This window comes from Brassica napus, chromosome C6, assembly GCF_020379485.1.
Source record: "Brassica napus cultivar Da-Ae chromosome C6, Da-Ae, whole genome shotgun sequence".
Lineage (NCBI taxonomy): Eukaryota > Viridiplantae > Streptophyta > Magnoliopsida > Brassicales > Brassicaceae > Brassica > Brassica napus.
This window is the reverse complement of record NC_063449.1, coordinates 40369782-40387351: the sequence shown is the minus strand read 5'-3', so window position 1 is coordinate 40387351 and position 17570 is coordinate 40369782. Positions and strand designations below refer to the sequence as shown.

Sequence of the window (17570 nt, the reverse complement as noted above, 5' to 3'; positions counted from 1 at the left end):
CTGTTTTGGTTGGTAACCACCTTGGTTGTTGTTGTAGAATGGCTTAGGCTGATTGTTGTAGAATGGTTTTGGCTGGTAGTTGTTGAATGGCTTCTGTTGGTTGTTGTAGAAGGGTTTCTGTTGGTAGTTGTTCTGGTTTTGATAGTCATGTTCCTTCTTGTACCATGTACCCTGAGCATTGACATAGTACATATCTTCTTGGCATTCTACTCCATCAGCTTCAGAAACCATATGTAACTCCTCCTTCTTGTTCTTTTCTGATAGTAGCATGTCAATCTTTTCTTGTATTGCTTTCAGTTCTCTTTTTGTGGTCATATCTTCTCCTCCCCCACTTCTGTCTCTTCTGTCATATTCATCATTGTAGACAGAATCACTCTGTGCCATGTTCTCCAAGAGTTCTAATGCATCTTCGACAGTCCTCCCCAAGTAGTTTCCATTGCTTGCAGTGTCAAGCTGGCTTTTGAATTTAGGCAAGACTCCTCTGTAGAAAGTGCTTAGCAAGCTCTCATTGTTGAAGCCATGGTGGGGACATTGAGACAAGTAGGTTCTGAATCTCTCCCATGCCTCTGAAAATCCTTCAAGTCCTTTTTGTTGAAAACCAGAGATCTGATTTCTAAGGTTTGCAGTCCTTGTAGCAGAGAAGAACTTGTTGAGGAAGGCCTTCTTGCATTCATCCCAAGTTGTGATAGTATCACTTGAGATGTTTTTCTCCCAAGTGTGAGCCTTGTCTCCCAAAGAGAAGGGAAACAATCTGAGCTTGAAAGCATCCTCTGAAACTCCATTTGTTTTTGACAAGCCACAGTATTTATCAAATCTGTCAAGGTGATCTAGTGGGTCTTCCAAGGCAAGTCCATGGTACTTGTTGTTTTCAATCATGTTGATGAGGCTGGACTTGATCTCGAAATTGTTGTTGGCAACTGGCGGTCCCCTAATGCCCAACCTATTCCCATTTATGTTAGGTTGATCATATGTACCGATGGCCCTAGCTTGGCGTTGTGGTTGTCTAGGTCGAAGGTTGGCAGCTCCTTGACCATTGCCCTCTTGAGCAGCTCCAGGAGGAACTTCTTGGACATTTTGTCTATGATCATCAACTTCATAGACACCTTCCGGTTGATTCGGGTTTCTCTCCATCTCAAGCCCCAATCTATGTAAGTGGGCTTGCTTTTCTCTTTCTCTTCTCTGTCTTCCCAACTCTCTTTCTAAGGCTTTGATGTTGTCCACTCTTGGTGCAAGATTTGTTGATCCTTTGCTTCTCAAGTTCATGCACCTGTCATCCAAATATATATGAAGATAGATAATTAGTAACTTAAAAACAAAGTAAAACTCAGTCTCAAGCAAAGACTCAAACGCAATGTCACAATCAGACTAGGATTGGCAACGGCGCCAATTTGATAATAGGTTTTTCTGCCTATTGCAAATGTTGTAGTGTAGGGGGGTGAATGTCGAACCAGTCCTAGTGATGTGAATCAGTGAGAATACAAGTCATTTCTTAAGCTAAGCAGATTCAATAGTTGTGAGTGTGTGACAAGTAACAATAGCAAACAGAGCAATACAACAAGGTTTTAATCAATTTAGACAAGTGAATCCATGGGTATTGGGAATTGACTTCAAGTAACTAAGATCCAATCTAGGTGACAAGCTTTCAATCAAAATAATCTCTTAAGTCTAAACACAATCTTAGACAAGTCCTATGTCTAGGTAAATGCCCATTTGCTTAGAAATCATTAAACATCAAATGTCTTTGGCTTAATTCAATCAAGCAATCTTTAAGTTCAAGTTCAATAACTATCTAGCAATTTTAACATCAAGTGTCCTTGGCTAATCTCACTAGAGCTTAGTTGAGTTGATTCAAACACTTCATCTAATCATGTCTGATGAGAAGTGTTTAGAAATCAGGTTTAGAGTGATCAAGACTAAACAAGCATTAAAAATACTCAACAAGCAAGTTCATACAAGGATCTAATACAATAACACCATAGATCTTCACTAAGTTACTCTAATCTCCCTAACCCATGAATTCTTAAGGAAACTACTCACTAATCTTCATGAAAACACTTAATCTCATAATAGATTGAAGCATATTCAAGTAGATACAACAGAGAATAAAGATAAACAAGGATTAAACAAGCAAAACGAAATTAGAACTCAAGAACAGATGATGAACAATTGAAGAACAGCTCAAGAACACTAAGAACAATGATATTTCAAAGAGAGAGAGTTTTTTGACAAGTTTTTCTTTATTACCCAGTACAATACTCATGTTTCTTGCCCACTCTTTGGATAAAAAGAAAGCAAATATTATACAGAAAAGTAGGAAAAATCGTGCAAAGGAAAAGTGGGTGGAAGAAAGTGGGAAGTTGGTTAATCCCATCAACTTTCCAGTGGTCCCCGGTAAGGGTTGATACACCTGTAGTAAATCGATTATAACTTATCCAATACATCTCCAAATGACTTGAAACCACTTCCATTGGAAAGCTAACTCAATTTCCAGTGTCTCCACAAATTTTGAGCTTCAGAAAAGATCTTTAAGGCTTTCATCCGTGTTCATCTTTCACTCTCTGAAATTCCATGATTCGGGAGCGACCTCGCTGTGTCGCTGCGAGAGGTCGCTCCGGATCCGTTGTCTCTGGGTGATCAATACGCGAGCGACTCTTTCCTGTCGCTCTAGTGAGGTCGCTCCAGACTGGTGATCAGAGCGACTTGGTGGTGTCGCTCCGGACTGGTCGCTCCCATGCCTTGCTCGCCCAATGACCACTCTAAACACTCCTTTTTGAGCTCCAAATGCCTCCAAGTGTCTCCAAGAACTCCATGTGGTACTCCAATACCTGATAAGGACTCATGTATGCAAAATGCAACCTAAACATGGCTAAATCCTAATCTATATGATCAAAATGCATATGGATGAATGGATAAAACAATAGAAATATGCAAGATATCATTACTCGCATAAGAGTTTTTAGGCGTAAGGTTCCTAAGTCTCTGTCTACCGCTGGCCATAGCAATATCGTCAATCTGAAGAAAAAAAAACTCGAAAAATAGATGGTTATAAACAATTCAAATTTATTATATAAAAATAATCTAAACGTATTCTAATTTGATCATAATCTAACTCCATCCTAATCTAATTCCATCCTAAACTAATTCCAAACCTAAACTAACTAGTCGTAACGGAGTCGTAGTTTACGACTAATTAGCTTTGATTTTTTTTAACCCTAAAACCGAAACCTCAAACCCCAAATCATAAACATCATAAGTTATACACTTCCAAACCCCAAACCACAAACCTCAAACATCCTAATTGAACAAACATGATCGGATAAGTTATATAAATATTATTTGTAATACAAAGAGTTCAATAATACAATAGAAACTCGATCACTCATCATCAGAAACATCATCCATTTCATCGTTTTCTTCAAATTCATCTTCGTGGGCTTCGTCTGTTGCATCGTCTGGAAGTTCTTCATATCCCTGGTTGTATGGATCAACAAGTAAGATATCATTTGTAGCTTGCTCTGGTACTTCTACTTCATTTACGGTATCTTCTTGTAAAGGCGGTTGTTCATCAGCCAAGACTCGACCCAGAGGTGTATCTTTTATAACGGCTAACCAAGATATTCCAGATTGTCTAATCCTCAGATATGGAATAAAACAAACTTGGTCTGCTTGAGATGCCAATATGTAGGGTTCAAATTTGTTGTACCTCCGTGTAATATTTATATCAACAACTCCAAACTTGCCATACCGAACACCTCTATTGACGGTGGGGTCAAACCAGTCACATTTGAAGAGAACGCATTTCAGCTTCACCAGGCCGGAGAACTCCACTTCGATGATCTCTTGTAAGATTCCATAGAAATCAGTTTCACGTTTCACACATACTCCATAGTTCATTGTTGCTCGCTGACTTCCATATCCGTAAGTGTGAAAAGTGTAGCCTCGGGTGAAATACATAGATGCTGTGGTGACCTTAGCGATCGGACCTTGTATCATTTCATGAAACCATTGAGGATAGAATGGATCATCATAATCAACCTGGATCATCAACATATATATATAAATATATAACTTCATAATCAATCTTAAATATTATATTGTGATGTGTATACCTGTGTTTTCAACCACTTCACAAAATGTTGGTCTTTCCTTTTGTTGAGATCATTGGTTGATATCCCTGGTATAGCTTCTTCGACTTGGGCAACGAAATCACTGTTTTATGCTAATATATATATATATATATATCATTAAAGAGTACTATATATATATGTGTGTGGTAAAAATATGTAACGGCCAAATTAATTTTAATTACCTTTCAAATGTCTCAATCTCCTCGCAGTTAAGAAGTATATATGCGTGGGCACTGTGAGCATCATCTTCACTCCACCACCAAACTTCTTTCAATTTCCCACTTAGACGTCCAATCTGACAGAATATGTCTGAAACATCTTCAACAATATATGTCGGCATAACAACACCATCATCATATCTTCTCGTAGTCGTTTTCCATGTTCGGACTTGGGACCCAAAGTAGTACGACGTGAAGTGAGATGTTTCCTCATTCAAACTCCCAGCAACTATTGAACCTTCCACCCTAGCCAGATTTTTGGCTTTCCCTTTCAAATATTTCATGGCTCGCTCGTAAGGATAATTCATCCGATATGAACAGGTCCACGAAGCAATGCCTCGTACGGAAGATGGACAACTAAATGTTCCATGACGTAAAAAAATGACAGAGGAAAAATTTTCTCCAAGTTGCACATCAAGATCGGGATATTCTCATCAAGTTGTCTGATGACATCTACAGTTAAGGTGCGTGCGCTAAGATCTCTGAAAAAATTTCCTATGCCTGCAAATGTACAAGCCAACGTAAAATACATTTCATAAGTTTTTTTCCAACAAGAAGTAATAATAGCTTTATTTGTTACATGCAAGTGCCTCGTGAACATTTTTTGGAAGCAACTCCGCAAATGCAAATGGTAGAAGTCGTTGCATAAACACATGACAGTCATGGCTCTTCATCCCTGAAAACTTCTGCCCCTGCTGATAAACACATCTTGATAGATTTGAAACATATCCATCAGAAAACTTCACATCTGATGTCATCCACTTGAACAACGCTGCTTTTTCTTCTGCTGATAATCTGAAAATGGAAACCGGAATTTTCCCATCGTTTCTAATATGCAGCTCAATCCTAGAACATAATGCAGACAAATCCAACCTTGAGTTCTTGTTATCTTTTGTCTTCCCGGGGACGTTCAACAATGTATTGATGATGTTGTCAAAGAAGTTCTTCTCTATATGCATCACATCAAGATTGTGGCGTAGAAGTAGATTTTTCCAATATGGAAGTTCCCAAAATATACACTTCTTGTGCCAATTATGCTGTGTCCCGTAACCAGCAGACATATTTGCAGTTGTATGCCAATTACCCCCTTTCTTGACTGTGTCTTGTGCACCATAGTAATCAATATCCTTCTCGATTTCCTCTTTAGATAAATATGGCGGAGCGGTGTCTCGTACAACCCTTTTTGACCAAAACAATTTCTTGTTCCTTCGGTACGGATGGTTAATGGGAAGAAATCTCCGATGACAGTAAAACCAGGACGTCTTCCTGCCATTTTTCAGCTGAAATGCGTCTGTGCTTCCCATACAATAAGGACAAGATAGCCTTCCATGCGTCGTCCAACCTGACAACATCATGTATGCAGGAAAGTCACTAATGGTCCACAAAAGAACTGCTCGCATTGTAAAGTTTGTTCTCGTTGAACAATCATATGTCTGCACGCCTGTTGACCATAATTCCTTCAATTCTTCTATCAAAGGATGTAGAAAAACATCAAGGGACCTCTTCAGATGCTTTGGCCCAGGAATCAATATACTCGTGAAAAGCAATTCCTTTCCCATACACATCTCTGGTGGAAGGTTGTATGGCGTTAAGAAGACTGGCCAAAGCGAATATTGTCTTCCAGACATTCCAAATGGACTAAAGCCATCTGTGCAGAGCCCAAGATAAAAGTTGCGGGGGTTGCTTGCTAAATCAGGGTACACCGAATTCAAGTGTTTCCATGCTTTTGCATCAGAGGGATGATTGATCTTGCAGTATGTTCTGCATGCCATCTCCTCGTTGCTGCCGTCTTTTCAGATTGATATAATCTCTTCAGTCTATCCTTGATAGGTAAGTACCACATCCGCTGGTACGGCACCCTATTCCGTCCACGTCCTTGCGGTTTATATCGTGGCTTCTTGCAAAATTTACACTCTAACAATTCTGCATTTTCTCTCCAGTATATCATACAGTTGTCTATACACACATCAATCATCTCCGAAGGTAAACCAAAGCTATGAACCAGTTTCTGAATCTCATAATAAGACTCAGCACACTGATTATCTTCAATCAAATACTCTTTAAACAACTCAGCCCATGCATCCATACAAACTTCAGGTAAGTTATGATCAGTTTTGATATTCATCATCCTAGCTGCCAATGATAATTTAGAAAGACCTTCTCTACAACCATCATAAATTGGCTCATTAGCTGCTGCTAGCATTTCATAAAATCTTTTTGCATCCAAATTAGGCCCCTCTACATTTTCTACCTCCTCTATTACTGATATTGTTTCACGAAATGCATCTGTAACCATATCATGCATCCTATCATGATCTACCATATGATCCTCTTGAAGGTTACAACTTTCAGAAGGTAAATGTGGTTCCTCTCTGTTACGAACATTTTCAACCTGATTACTACTACTAGCTTCATTCATATTATCAGCTTCTCCGTGGTTAAACCAGATATAGTAATGTGGAGTAAATCCTCAATTTACTATATGTTTCCAAACCGTTTCACTAGCAGCAAACTTGCTATTGTTGCATTTACGACAGAGACAGAACATTTTATCCGTTTCTAGTGTGAGAGATGTCTGTCCGGCGTGGTACATGAACATCTCTGCTCCGTTGAGAAATTCTTTTGTTACTCTTCCGCTTGAATCTTTATGCGCATACATCCAACTCCGAAGCTCATAGATATTTCTAGGCTTTTTTTTTACTCTTTCTCGTTTTTTTTTGTGCATCTTAAGAATGAGGGAGAAGATCATATTTATAGGGAAATTTCAATTTTGGTGGGTAACGATGTTACAACGAATTTACATCCGATAATAACTTAACCACCAATGTGCAACTGCATTCCTCGTAAATTGGTCGTTAATCAGATGGTAGATTTTCGATGTTTATTAGTAGCACATTTACGACTACTTTACGACTACTTGAAAGTGTAGTCGTAAACACGAAGTTAATTTACGACCAATTTGCGACGAAAACTTTTAGTAGCAAGGTTACGTCTAAGTTACGACGAACTTTCCGGTAGTCGTAACTTAGTCGTAAAGTCGAAGGTAAATTACGACTACACATTTGTAGTCGTAAATCATAGTCGTTACTCCCACGTTTTCTTGTAGTGTTAGGCATGTTTAGGGTTGGGTCAATGAAGTACAGGGTTTTTACGGGGTTACCCCTTTTAGATAAAAAAAAACTTTTGTAAACAAAAAAGATTAATCTATGGTTAAAACTTCAAAAATGATTTTTACTTAGAAAATTTGAAAATTGAGTTTTTTTTTGTCAAAACTGCAAAAATAAAATTCTTTGCTAAAACCATAGAACGAGATTTCTAGCTAAACCCGTAAAACTGAGTTTTCCGTAAAATTTAGTTTTCTTGTCAAAAACCGCAAAAACTTGATTTCTTGCTAAAACCGCAAAAACAAGATTTTTCGCCAAAAACCGTAAAAACGTGAGTTCTCACTAAAACTGCAAAAACAAGATTTCTAGCCAAAACCACAAAACATGATTTTTTGCCAAAACCGCAAAAACGAGAATTCCTGCCAAAACAACAAAACATGATTTTTTTGTCAAAACCACAAAAACAAGATTTCCCGCCAAAACCACAAAACATGATTTCTCGACAAAACCACAAAATGTGGTTTCTCGCCAAAACCGCAAAATGAGATTTTCTGCCAAAACCACAAAAACATGATTTCTCATTAAAACCGCAAAAAGGAGATTTCCCGCCAAAACCGTTAAAATGAGATTTTTTGTCAAAACTGCAAAAATGAGGTTTTCCGCCAAAACCGCAAAAACGAGATTTTCCGCCAAAACCGCAAAATTTAGATTTCCCGCCAAAACCGTAAAACTGAGATTTCCCGCTGAAACCGTAAAATTGAGATTTCCCGCTAAAACCGTAAAACTGTGATTTCACGTCAATACCACAAAACGGGATTTTTCGTCAAAATTTTTTTTTAAAAAAAAATAATCATAAATATTATTTAATAGTAAGGCTTCTTTTAAAAAATAATTATAAATATTAGTAAAAGAAAAATTACTATCAAATTTTTTTGCAATTATATTTTGTTTATATATTAGTATATTACTATTGAATAATATTTATAATTACTTGAAAATATCATTTGTAAAATATAGAATGTCGTATCAAACATCTTCTCATTTCTTTCTTTTAAAAATTTTCTTTCTTTCCAGTTTCTCTATCGACACAAATCCATAAACTATATTTATTTACGTTGAATAATATCAACAAATATACCATCATACAATAGCTTAAAACTTACAACAACATATCATCATACCATCATCCCGAGTGGCATGATCTTTTTATTTTGAAAGAAAATTTCAGAATTACATTTATAGTGAGGAATTACGAAAATATATTTTCATCCAAATATTTTGGGATCCATGTGTTTTTGCCTTTTGGAAACCTTCAATGCCGTGGAGGGGGTGGAGGTGTACGAAGTCGGGGAGGAATTCTTATCGGACGAGGCTTACATAAGGACGGTGGGCATGGAGGGATGCGAAAGAGAAGGCTCCTTCCAACCGTCATCAGTTGATCGGGATGCTCTGTGCCTTCTACACCAAAACCACTTAACGAATTAATTACTACAACGCCAAGTTTTGGTAAAGTGGACATTTGTCTATCAATTCGCATAATCCCAACTTAAATAGATATATATTGTTTTATTTTGTCATCTATCACAATAAACTTCGGTCTGAACGAAACAAGACAGGAAACAAAACTACAATGGTTTATCTTCTGTTTATAAAAATTAATGTGATATAGTTAGTTGTGAACTAAAACCAAGCTAAATTAAAGAAAAAAAAAGTTCAAAACATTTCTAAATAGATCAAAATAATAGAGTAAATAGCTATGACTTTATATATTTAAAGACAAAAAGACTAACTAAGTTCGTGGAGCTGTCTTTTTTCACCAAGGGCTTTATCCATATGGGGAAACACAAGAACGAGAAGGAGGAGAAAGAGAAGCATGGAAGATACTTTAGAAGATGCCATCTTAGTATTGTATCTTAATTTACTAATGAATGATGATCAGTATGACTCATTCGTATGCTTATATAGAATGAAGAGGTGGAAACTATTTATGGTTTGTGTGGTTTGTGTTAGAGTAGAAGCCATCGAAGACTTAGATTTCACTTATGGGTCTTGAAGTTTTGGTAGTTTTAGGCAAAGTTTATTCTATTATATTTGCATCAATCAATTTCCAGGATGGCAGGATATTATCATTTTATTTTAGTGGAGCAGATACTATAGATAAATAATAGATATTATTCCAGGATTTTATCATATTTCATTTCACTCATATATATTATAGATAAATTATTAAATTAGAATTTCAATATCTTAGATTTTTAATTGACTAGTGAATAACCCAAATTAATTTGCTTGACTATATAATACTACTGAGTTTGTAAAATTAGACGTTAAAGATTAACACTCCTTTTTTGGTAATAATAAGCTTTTGCCTTGGCTTAAACTTTAGCAATATCATAAACGATGTGTTTGTAAGATGCTCAAAACTCGCCTATGTTTAACAAGGACACGATCTCGGCAAAGTCAAGACACGTCGTCTGTCAAGGCCTTTAAACCAAATGGGTAGTTTGATCTTCATGACGGAGGAGACCAGATTCATACACCAACAGTCGGTCACAAGACTCGTGGTAAATATCATCATATACGGTAATCAATAAAAAATGGAAAATATGTTGTTTAGCATTAGAATTTTAGTATATTGGTAGTACTAATATTTTTAATTTAAATAATTATAAAAACACATTGGTTTCTCGGTTCGGTTCGGTTAAACCATTCTGGTTGGGAAAATATTCAACCGAATGGTTTGAAATAGACTTTGGTTCGGTTTGAAATAGACTTTGGTTCGGTTTGAATCGGTTTGGGTTCGATTGGTCCGGTTTAACTCGGTTCGGTTTTTTTTTTTTTTGCCCATCCTTAGTTAAGACAATGGAAGAATAGGTCTTCTTTAATGCATAGAGGTGGGAGTCTCAAAATGCGGTGCTCCACGATCCTTTTTTCTTTGAAAAAGGACTTAGGGTCTCACTGGTTCAAACGAAGCGGTTGGGGTTGCGAGAGTTTCCAGATGCAGACGGTTGTGGTTTCTAACGGTTTTAAAAGATTTATACGGCTGGTAATGTGGTTAAAAATTGGTATCTTTACAGTAGGTTTATGACTGGTTAACTATCAAATGCGGTAACAGTCAAAAAAATAAGTTAACAATATTTATATTTAATATAATTGTAAAAATATCAAAAATCATAAAATTATAATAAATATAAAATTTATATTTAGAAAGTTATAATTTTAATTTAAAAAAATTATTGAAATTATTTTTATTATAAAATTTTATAATATTAATTAAATATATTAGATATATTTAGTATTTTCATAATTTCAATTTTAAAATTTTTATTAAATATTTTTACTTTTTTATATATATTGTTAAAAAAAAAATTACCCTCCTGCAATTGCCCGCAATCGCAAACGCTAATTGGAGTCAGCTTTTGAATTTATGAGGTTTAGAGTGGTTTGAAGCGGTTTAGAGCAATTTGAATGATCGTTGAAACCCGCATTAATGATCCACGATCTTGATGGTGGCCTCGTGAAGATATTAGTAAACAGAAGTGTTTATCGGGGGTTCCATGGTGTTGATGCTGAAATACCAAAGATGACGATTCAAGCTATGTTTTCAAAGTGAGAAAAGTTGCACGCTAATTGTGTCATTCATCTTTCTATATGTTTTCATTGCTAGTTTTGTTGTCAGAATTGAACAACCAAAATTCAAATTTCAACATTTTTTTAATCATCATTTTTGAAATGTCATGGTCAACAAAAAAAGGTGTATAGTTTTTAAATGTAAAATTATTACAAACGAAAAAATTAAAATTCAAACACTGGATAAAAACAAATTATCTTTTTAGTGATAATCCATATATCATATTATATAAATTTTAGTATTAAAAGTTATTAATTAACATGATTGTCACACAATGAAAATTATATATTTAAGATTTTGACTTGTGTTCATGATAACAAAAACAATTATTTTAAAAAGTAATTATAAATATTATTTAATAGTAATCCTCCTTTTTTAAAACTAATTATAAATATTCTTAAACAAAACATTACTATCAAATAATCTTTTGCAATTATATTCTGTTTATTTATTACTATTAAATAATATTTATAACTACTTGAAAATATCATTTATAAAATACAGAATGTCTTATCAAAACATCTTCTCATTCCTTTCATTAAAAATTTTCTTTTTGCCACTTTCTCTATCGACAGATGACATCTTCACGAATGAGTCATACTGATCATCACTCATCAGTAAATTAAGAGACAATACTAAGATGACATCTTCTAAAGTATCTTCCATGCTTCTCTTTCTCCTCCTTCTCGTTCTTGTGTTTCCCCATATGGATAAAGCCCTTGGTGAAAACTATTTATGGTTTGTGTGGTTTGTGTTAGAATTGAAGCCATCGAAGACTTAGGTTTATTTATGGGTCTTGGAGTTTTGGTAGTTTTAGGCAAAGTTTATTCTATTATATTAGCATCACTCAATTTCCAGGATGGCCGGATTTTATAATTTCATTTTAGTGGAGACAAATTATAGATACTAGAGATTCTCACCGGGTTACACCCGGATTATTTATTGAAAATTTATCATTTTATGTGTATTTGAACTATTGCATTTTATACTATATTATATTTAAAATTTTGTATAACTAATTTGCATTTTTTTGTTATTTTGTTGGCTGTTTAGATTATCTTATTTGAAAAAGACATAATTATATCGTAAATGAATGAATAGGAAGAACACAATTCTCAAATAATGCATTAAAACAATATTATAGATTAAGTTGCTAATGTGAAATCAGTTTTTGAATTCTGGAATATCTACAACCATTTTAATATGTTTGATTGTGTATCATTGAATCTATTAAATCAGATTTTAAGAATTTGTAAAGTAAAATGAATTAGAAATATATAAAATATATTCTAAATTATATTAATATGATATTTAGTTATTTTTGTCATCATATAGTATTTAGTTCATTTTTATATTTATTTATTATTTTTAATTGTTAACTTATGATTGGTTGTTTTTCTTATACTGGTATCATCTTTTCGTATAAAGTGTGACATATCTGTTAGGACAAAATAGTAATTGGTTGATTAACTGTCGTTTCTTATCAAAGGTCTTTTAATTATTTTTGGATATTTTTTGTTTATTAAAATAAAATGTTATTTATATATTTTTTATGAATCGATATGTGATATTATTTAACTATGGTTGGATGTAGTATTCATGATTTTTTGTTTTTCTATAAAATAGTTCATGATTTTAATGGTTATATTTTATGTTTGTCTGTGTTAGTTTTTTGAATTTTGGTGTTTTGTTACAAAATGTTATATTTTATAGAGTTTATGAGTGAATGATGTTGATATAATCTATAGATTGGTGCGCTATTCATTATTTTGTTTGTTGGTTGTGGTTATTTTAGGGAGTGTATATTTTTGATAGATAATATGTATAAATAATTAATTTTCAATAAGGAATTGATACAACTATTAATCAGTTTTTCATATGTTGCTTAATTTTAATTCTAACTATTTTTACCACTATTTTCAAATTTTTACATTGATTAAGTTTTTTATTTAATTCACAGATTTAATTTTTTGTGGTTTTAAATATATTTAAACTATGTTAATTTGTGGGGAACTAATTGTTGTTTTGTTTAGTTTTGATTTTTTTCTGCAAAGACTCATAATGGATATATGATTTTATATATTTATTGTTCACTTTTGTACATACATGGCTTTTAAGTTCATCATTGTAAAATCAAAAAAATCAAGTATGAGTTTAATTTTAATAATTGTAATATTAATAAATATAATACTTTAATTTTAATTTAATATCACAATAATATTTTATGAAATTTAATGGACTTTAAATAGTTTTTTGTTAGACAATAAGAAACTAAATATTTAAGAATTATTTATAAAAGTTTATAAATTCAACCTCACCCCTTGAATACTAAACTCTAAACTCAAATGTTAGGATATTTTTGATTGAAAACCTTTTTGTAAAATGGTATTATTTTAAGAAATTTAACTTTTTTTTTAATTAGTTATTTTAAATCATATGTAGACACCATTAAATGCTTATAGCCTCAAAAAAAAGTTCTTAATAAACCTTGTAATGATCGGAAGTCATGTGGAAAGTAATAAAACATTTTTCCACAAAACTCTTAACTTATGTTTGGAGATAGATACGTTGATCTCAAGAAATCTGCTATGTCAGTTCAGCTCTGCATTCCCAAGTGTATTGAGGTATTGAAAATTAAATCTAGACATGGTTTCAATGTTTACGATTGACGATGTACAATTGCGCAGGCTTTGCTTGATGTAAGATGCCAATGCGTGGATGATAGTTTTCTGTGCAACTCAACAGGAGTTTAAATTCAATTTATGAATCAAGTCACACTGGTAAAACTAAATAGGGTCATTCTAATCTGTCTGTTAATTGTGCTGTTTAATAATTCATCTTACAACATGAGGTACACTTATCTTCATTTTAAAGTCTTAAGATTGATACCTTCGGCTGTAAAAAAAATTGATACCATTGAAACAAAAAATTTGAAACCAAAACTAAACCGTAATAAGAAAATAACCAGATTACGCTGGGTTCGGTGAGAACGGAAAGTACTACTTTATTATTGGACTCATACTTAAAATTCTAGATAGCTAATGGGACCGCAACCTCTGTTTATAACTCATAAACTCCTGCGTTGGATCTCTTAAATGCAATGGGTCTTCTTGGGCATCAGAACTTTCTTGGGAGCAGAAGTTTGAGGAGCTTGTGCTGTTGGGTCCACCGGACTGTCTTGATGATTTCAGAGAATCAAAACATATAGCTATAAAACGAACTAAGTGGACGAACCTGCGGTGGAGAGTTCAGTACGTAATTGTTCAGTTCAGCAAGAGTAACTGTTTCAATTTTTTGCACATCTCCATACTTGGAAGATGTGAAGCTCTAACCATCATCAGATCCAGGTAAACTACTAAAAAAAATTAAACCGTCTTTGGAGAACAGGGTGTATCAGATTTCATAAACAACAGTTAGTATGGAATCTCTTACGCTGCAGAAAACTCTGGCCGGTGAGACATTCATTGTCAAAATAGAAGTGTGTTCCAGAAGTAGTATCAGGAAAAGCCAACCTGCAATACTCAACCTGATCAATCATTTGTACCAAAATAGAGTTAATCAGTAATGAAGATAAACACAGTCAAGCTTGCAATAGTTTTACTCACAAGCCGTTTCTACTGCAGTGCTTCTAGTCCTTGAAAATTCTGAACTTTCAGAAGCGTTAAATAAGTCATCGCGTTAAATAAACTGTGATAATAACCAAAAGAAGAATTTTGAAGATACGGGAAAGCCAAGAGAGAGATGGATACAGCATAAGTCCTTCACTGTTGCTTTGTAAAAAAGAGGACTGCGGGAGAGAGATGATACCTTTTCAACCTCTTCATTTGGCATATCTGCAATAAGAAGTCCAGCATCACCATAAAGCAGCTTCAAAAACATTCCAAAACATATGCAAAAACGCATCAGACAACAGTTTAGACCAAGTATAATACAACTTTAAGAAACATAGTACACAACCTTGAGGCTCTAAAGATGGCATGACGGATTTCATCAGAAGCAGAATGACCAAGACAACCTGCATCACTTTGTTTGAGCCTGAACCAATAAGAACCAAACTACAAATCAAAGACTTAATGTACATATATTAATCTCAATTACATTCAAGCAACACCCATTTATTCATAGTTAAAAAAACAACAACAAAGAAACCGACCTTCCATTGTGCCTATATTGTTGTCTGAACTCCTTGAATTTGATATTTCTCATGTTTTCAAAAGAGAAAGCATATTCAGAATTATATTTCTTGACAGCCTCTCTGTTTCAATTAACAACACTCTCCTTGTGCTCCCTCCCTTCCTTTCTTTTTGTCTTCGACAAAGTAACTGCAATAACAACAAAAATAAAAACTATACCTTTATAACCATTCATCAATTGATTTGACAATATTAGCAAAGATTTATGCTTTATTGAAAAGGGTCCCTTTTCTCAGAAACCGTAAACCATTGACGGCGTGGCGTCTACAGAAGAACAGACAGCTTCCAAGCTCAGTAATGAAGTGCTATAATTTTAAGAAACAGATCCATGGAAGAGAGAAGAATGAAAGAGTTCAGACATGGCCTGTCTAGGCATGTATTCTAGGTTTCAAACAGATGAAATGAAAAGTGAAAGAAACAAAAGTAGACTACTTTTCTATGAATTGTAAAGCATAAAATCTTCATGAAATTGGAAGGTGGTCATGTGTTTGCTTACCGGAATTAATTTTCCATAAATTCACTGGATTTCTTCACATTCCAAGATTCCCGAATCTGAAGAGACACACTTCAATGGTGGATCTACAACGAACGGCCTACAAATCGGCGAGTCACGTGTTTGCCGCAACTGAAGAGATGATTTTGAGCTGCCGCGGCTTGTCGCAGCGTTGATAAAACGAACAGGGGACTCATCCTAAGGATGAAAATGAATTGTGCCAGGAATCAGCAAACGCAGGAAAGAAAATCAATATTTTCGCGCAAACAATCGCACAGCCGCACAACCAGCGATCCATCTGCTTTTACTGATAAAAATTCATTTGAGGTTGGTTTCATCGTCATTGTTTGAACTTTTTCAGAGGAGTTTTCGGGATTGAAAAGAAGCAAGTAAATACGAAGTGGTTTATAAAGAAGGAGAAAGAGAGGGAGGCGAAACAAATCCATGAAAAGTGTATTGAACAACACCATTGATTGAGAGCAGATGAGACTCTGTAACGGAGTTGTGATGAAGAGAAAACAGAGAAGACGAAGTCGATGAGTGAGTCCTAGGGTTTCTTTGTTGACTGGCCCCCAGATGACATGGCAGTAAAGACGAATTTAATTGGCTGATTTTTCAATCCGACGTCGACATCTCTAGATGGTTTATATTTGCCTTTTAGTATTGTGTATTGACTAGGAGCTTTTCCCGGGCGTATTTGTTTAAGTTTAAATTAAATTAAAAAAATTGCCATAACATTTGAATATAAATTGTTTTTTTTTTGTCATCAACAATACAGACTCATATTGACTCTGTGAACCAAACCGGGTGATCTGCATCCATGTGAACGACTAAAGACGGTTGTTTTCTTGCACTGCGTGCTAGACTATCCGCCTTTGAATTTTGCCTCTGTGGTACATAGATGATCTCCGATCGAGTGAAACTCTCTTTCAGGGTCTTGATATCTTCCAAATAAGTTGCAAAAGCTGGTCATTCTTCTGGTTCTCAAACCATCTTCGCCAATTGAGAACAATCTGTTGCAAACGTAACCTGAAATTGACGTAAGTTCCTCATGCATTCCATTGCCTATAAAAGTGCTTCCATCTCCGCATGAAGAGGCGAAAGACTAGCCCTTACATTCCTCGCCCCCAGCAATCCATCAAAACCTTCCAAAGTACTAAGCCAACCTTGTCCTGAAAACCTAGCACCCTCCTTCCACGAGCCATCCGTAAAACACCATCTTCCTGGGATCGGCGGCAATACCATATCTATTCTTGGTGTTGGCGTCCTCTGGTCATTTACTACTTGTGCCTCAGTCCATAATGTTGATTCTGTTTCCGCCAATTTAATCGTATCCATAGGATCTATATCCAAGTTGCTGGAAACTTTATTATTCCTAACTTTCCAAATATACCATAGAATCCATGCAAACTGGTGATCCTCCATCTGCGGGAGAACTCTCCAGAATAGATGATCCATATTTGCGAATAGGGAACTTGTTGGAAAATAGACTGGGTTTGATGGTATCTTCGAAAGAGCCCAAACCTGGAGAGCTGGAGGACATTCAAAAAATACATGATTTATCGATTCCTCAGGAGCTCCACATCGGGTACAACAAATATCCCCTTAAATCCCCTTGCCTGTAAATTCTTCCGAACTGCTATGCATCCTGTCACTAATTGCCATAGAAAATGTTTTAGCTTTGGTGGGCACCGTATTTTCCAGCAGTAAGCCTTCAAAACATCAACTGTGGGACCAATCAGTAATGGTGGTCTTTCTTTGTCTGGATAAATCCGTTCTACCTGATATCCTGATTTAACCGTAT

At 34.8% G+C, this 17570-nt stretch overlaps 1 protein-coding gene and 1 non-coding gene across 5 annotated transcripts in view; one reads left to right on the top strand and one right to left on the bottom strand.

The window, feature by feature from the left end:
* Positions 1-514: 514 nt before the first annotated feature.
* On the top strand, positions 515-621 carry LOC125589374. Its single transcript, XR_007325565.1, has one exon. It is a non-coding gene; the product is annotated as a small nucleolar RNA R71 (small nucleolar RNA).
* Positions 622-4386: 3765 nt separating this feature from the next.
* LOC106405520 overlaps positions 4387-17570 on the bottom strand; it is a 33759-nt gene continuing 20575 nt past the window's right edge. For 2 of the 4 annotated variants that reach the window (XM_048761097.1, XM_048761095.1), the window contains exon 3: positions 4387-8759. In XM_048761097.1, the coding sequence (XP_048617054.1) occupies positions 4915-6117 (1203 nt within the window). In that variant the 5' untranslated portion in view covers positions 6118-8759 and the 3' untranslated portion in view covers positions 4387-4914. Of the gene's footprint in view, positions 8908-9239; positions 9512-17570 lie in introns of those variants that run through there. The other 2 variants (XM_048761096.1, XM_048761094.1) reach the window with 2 other exon arrangements.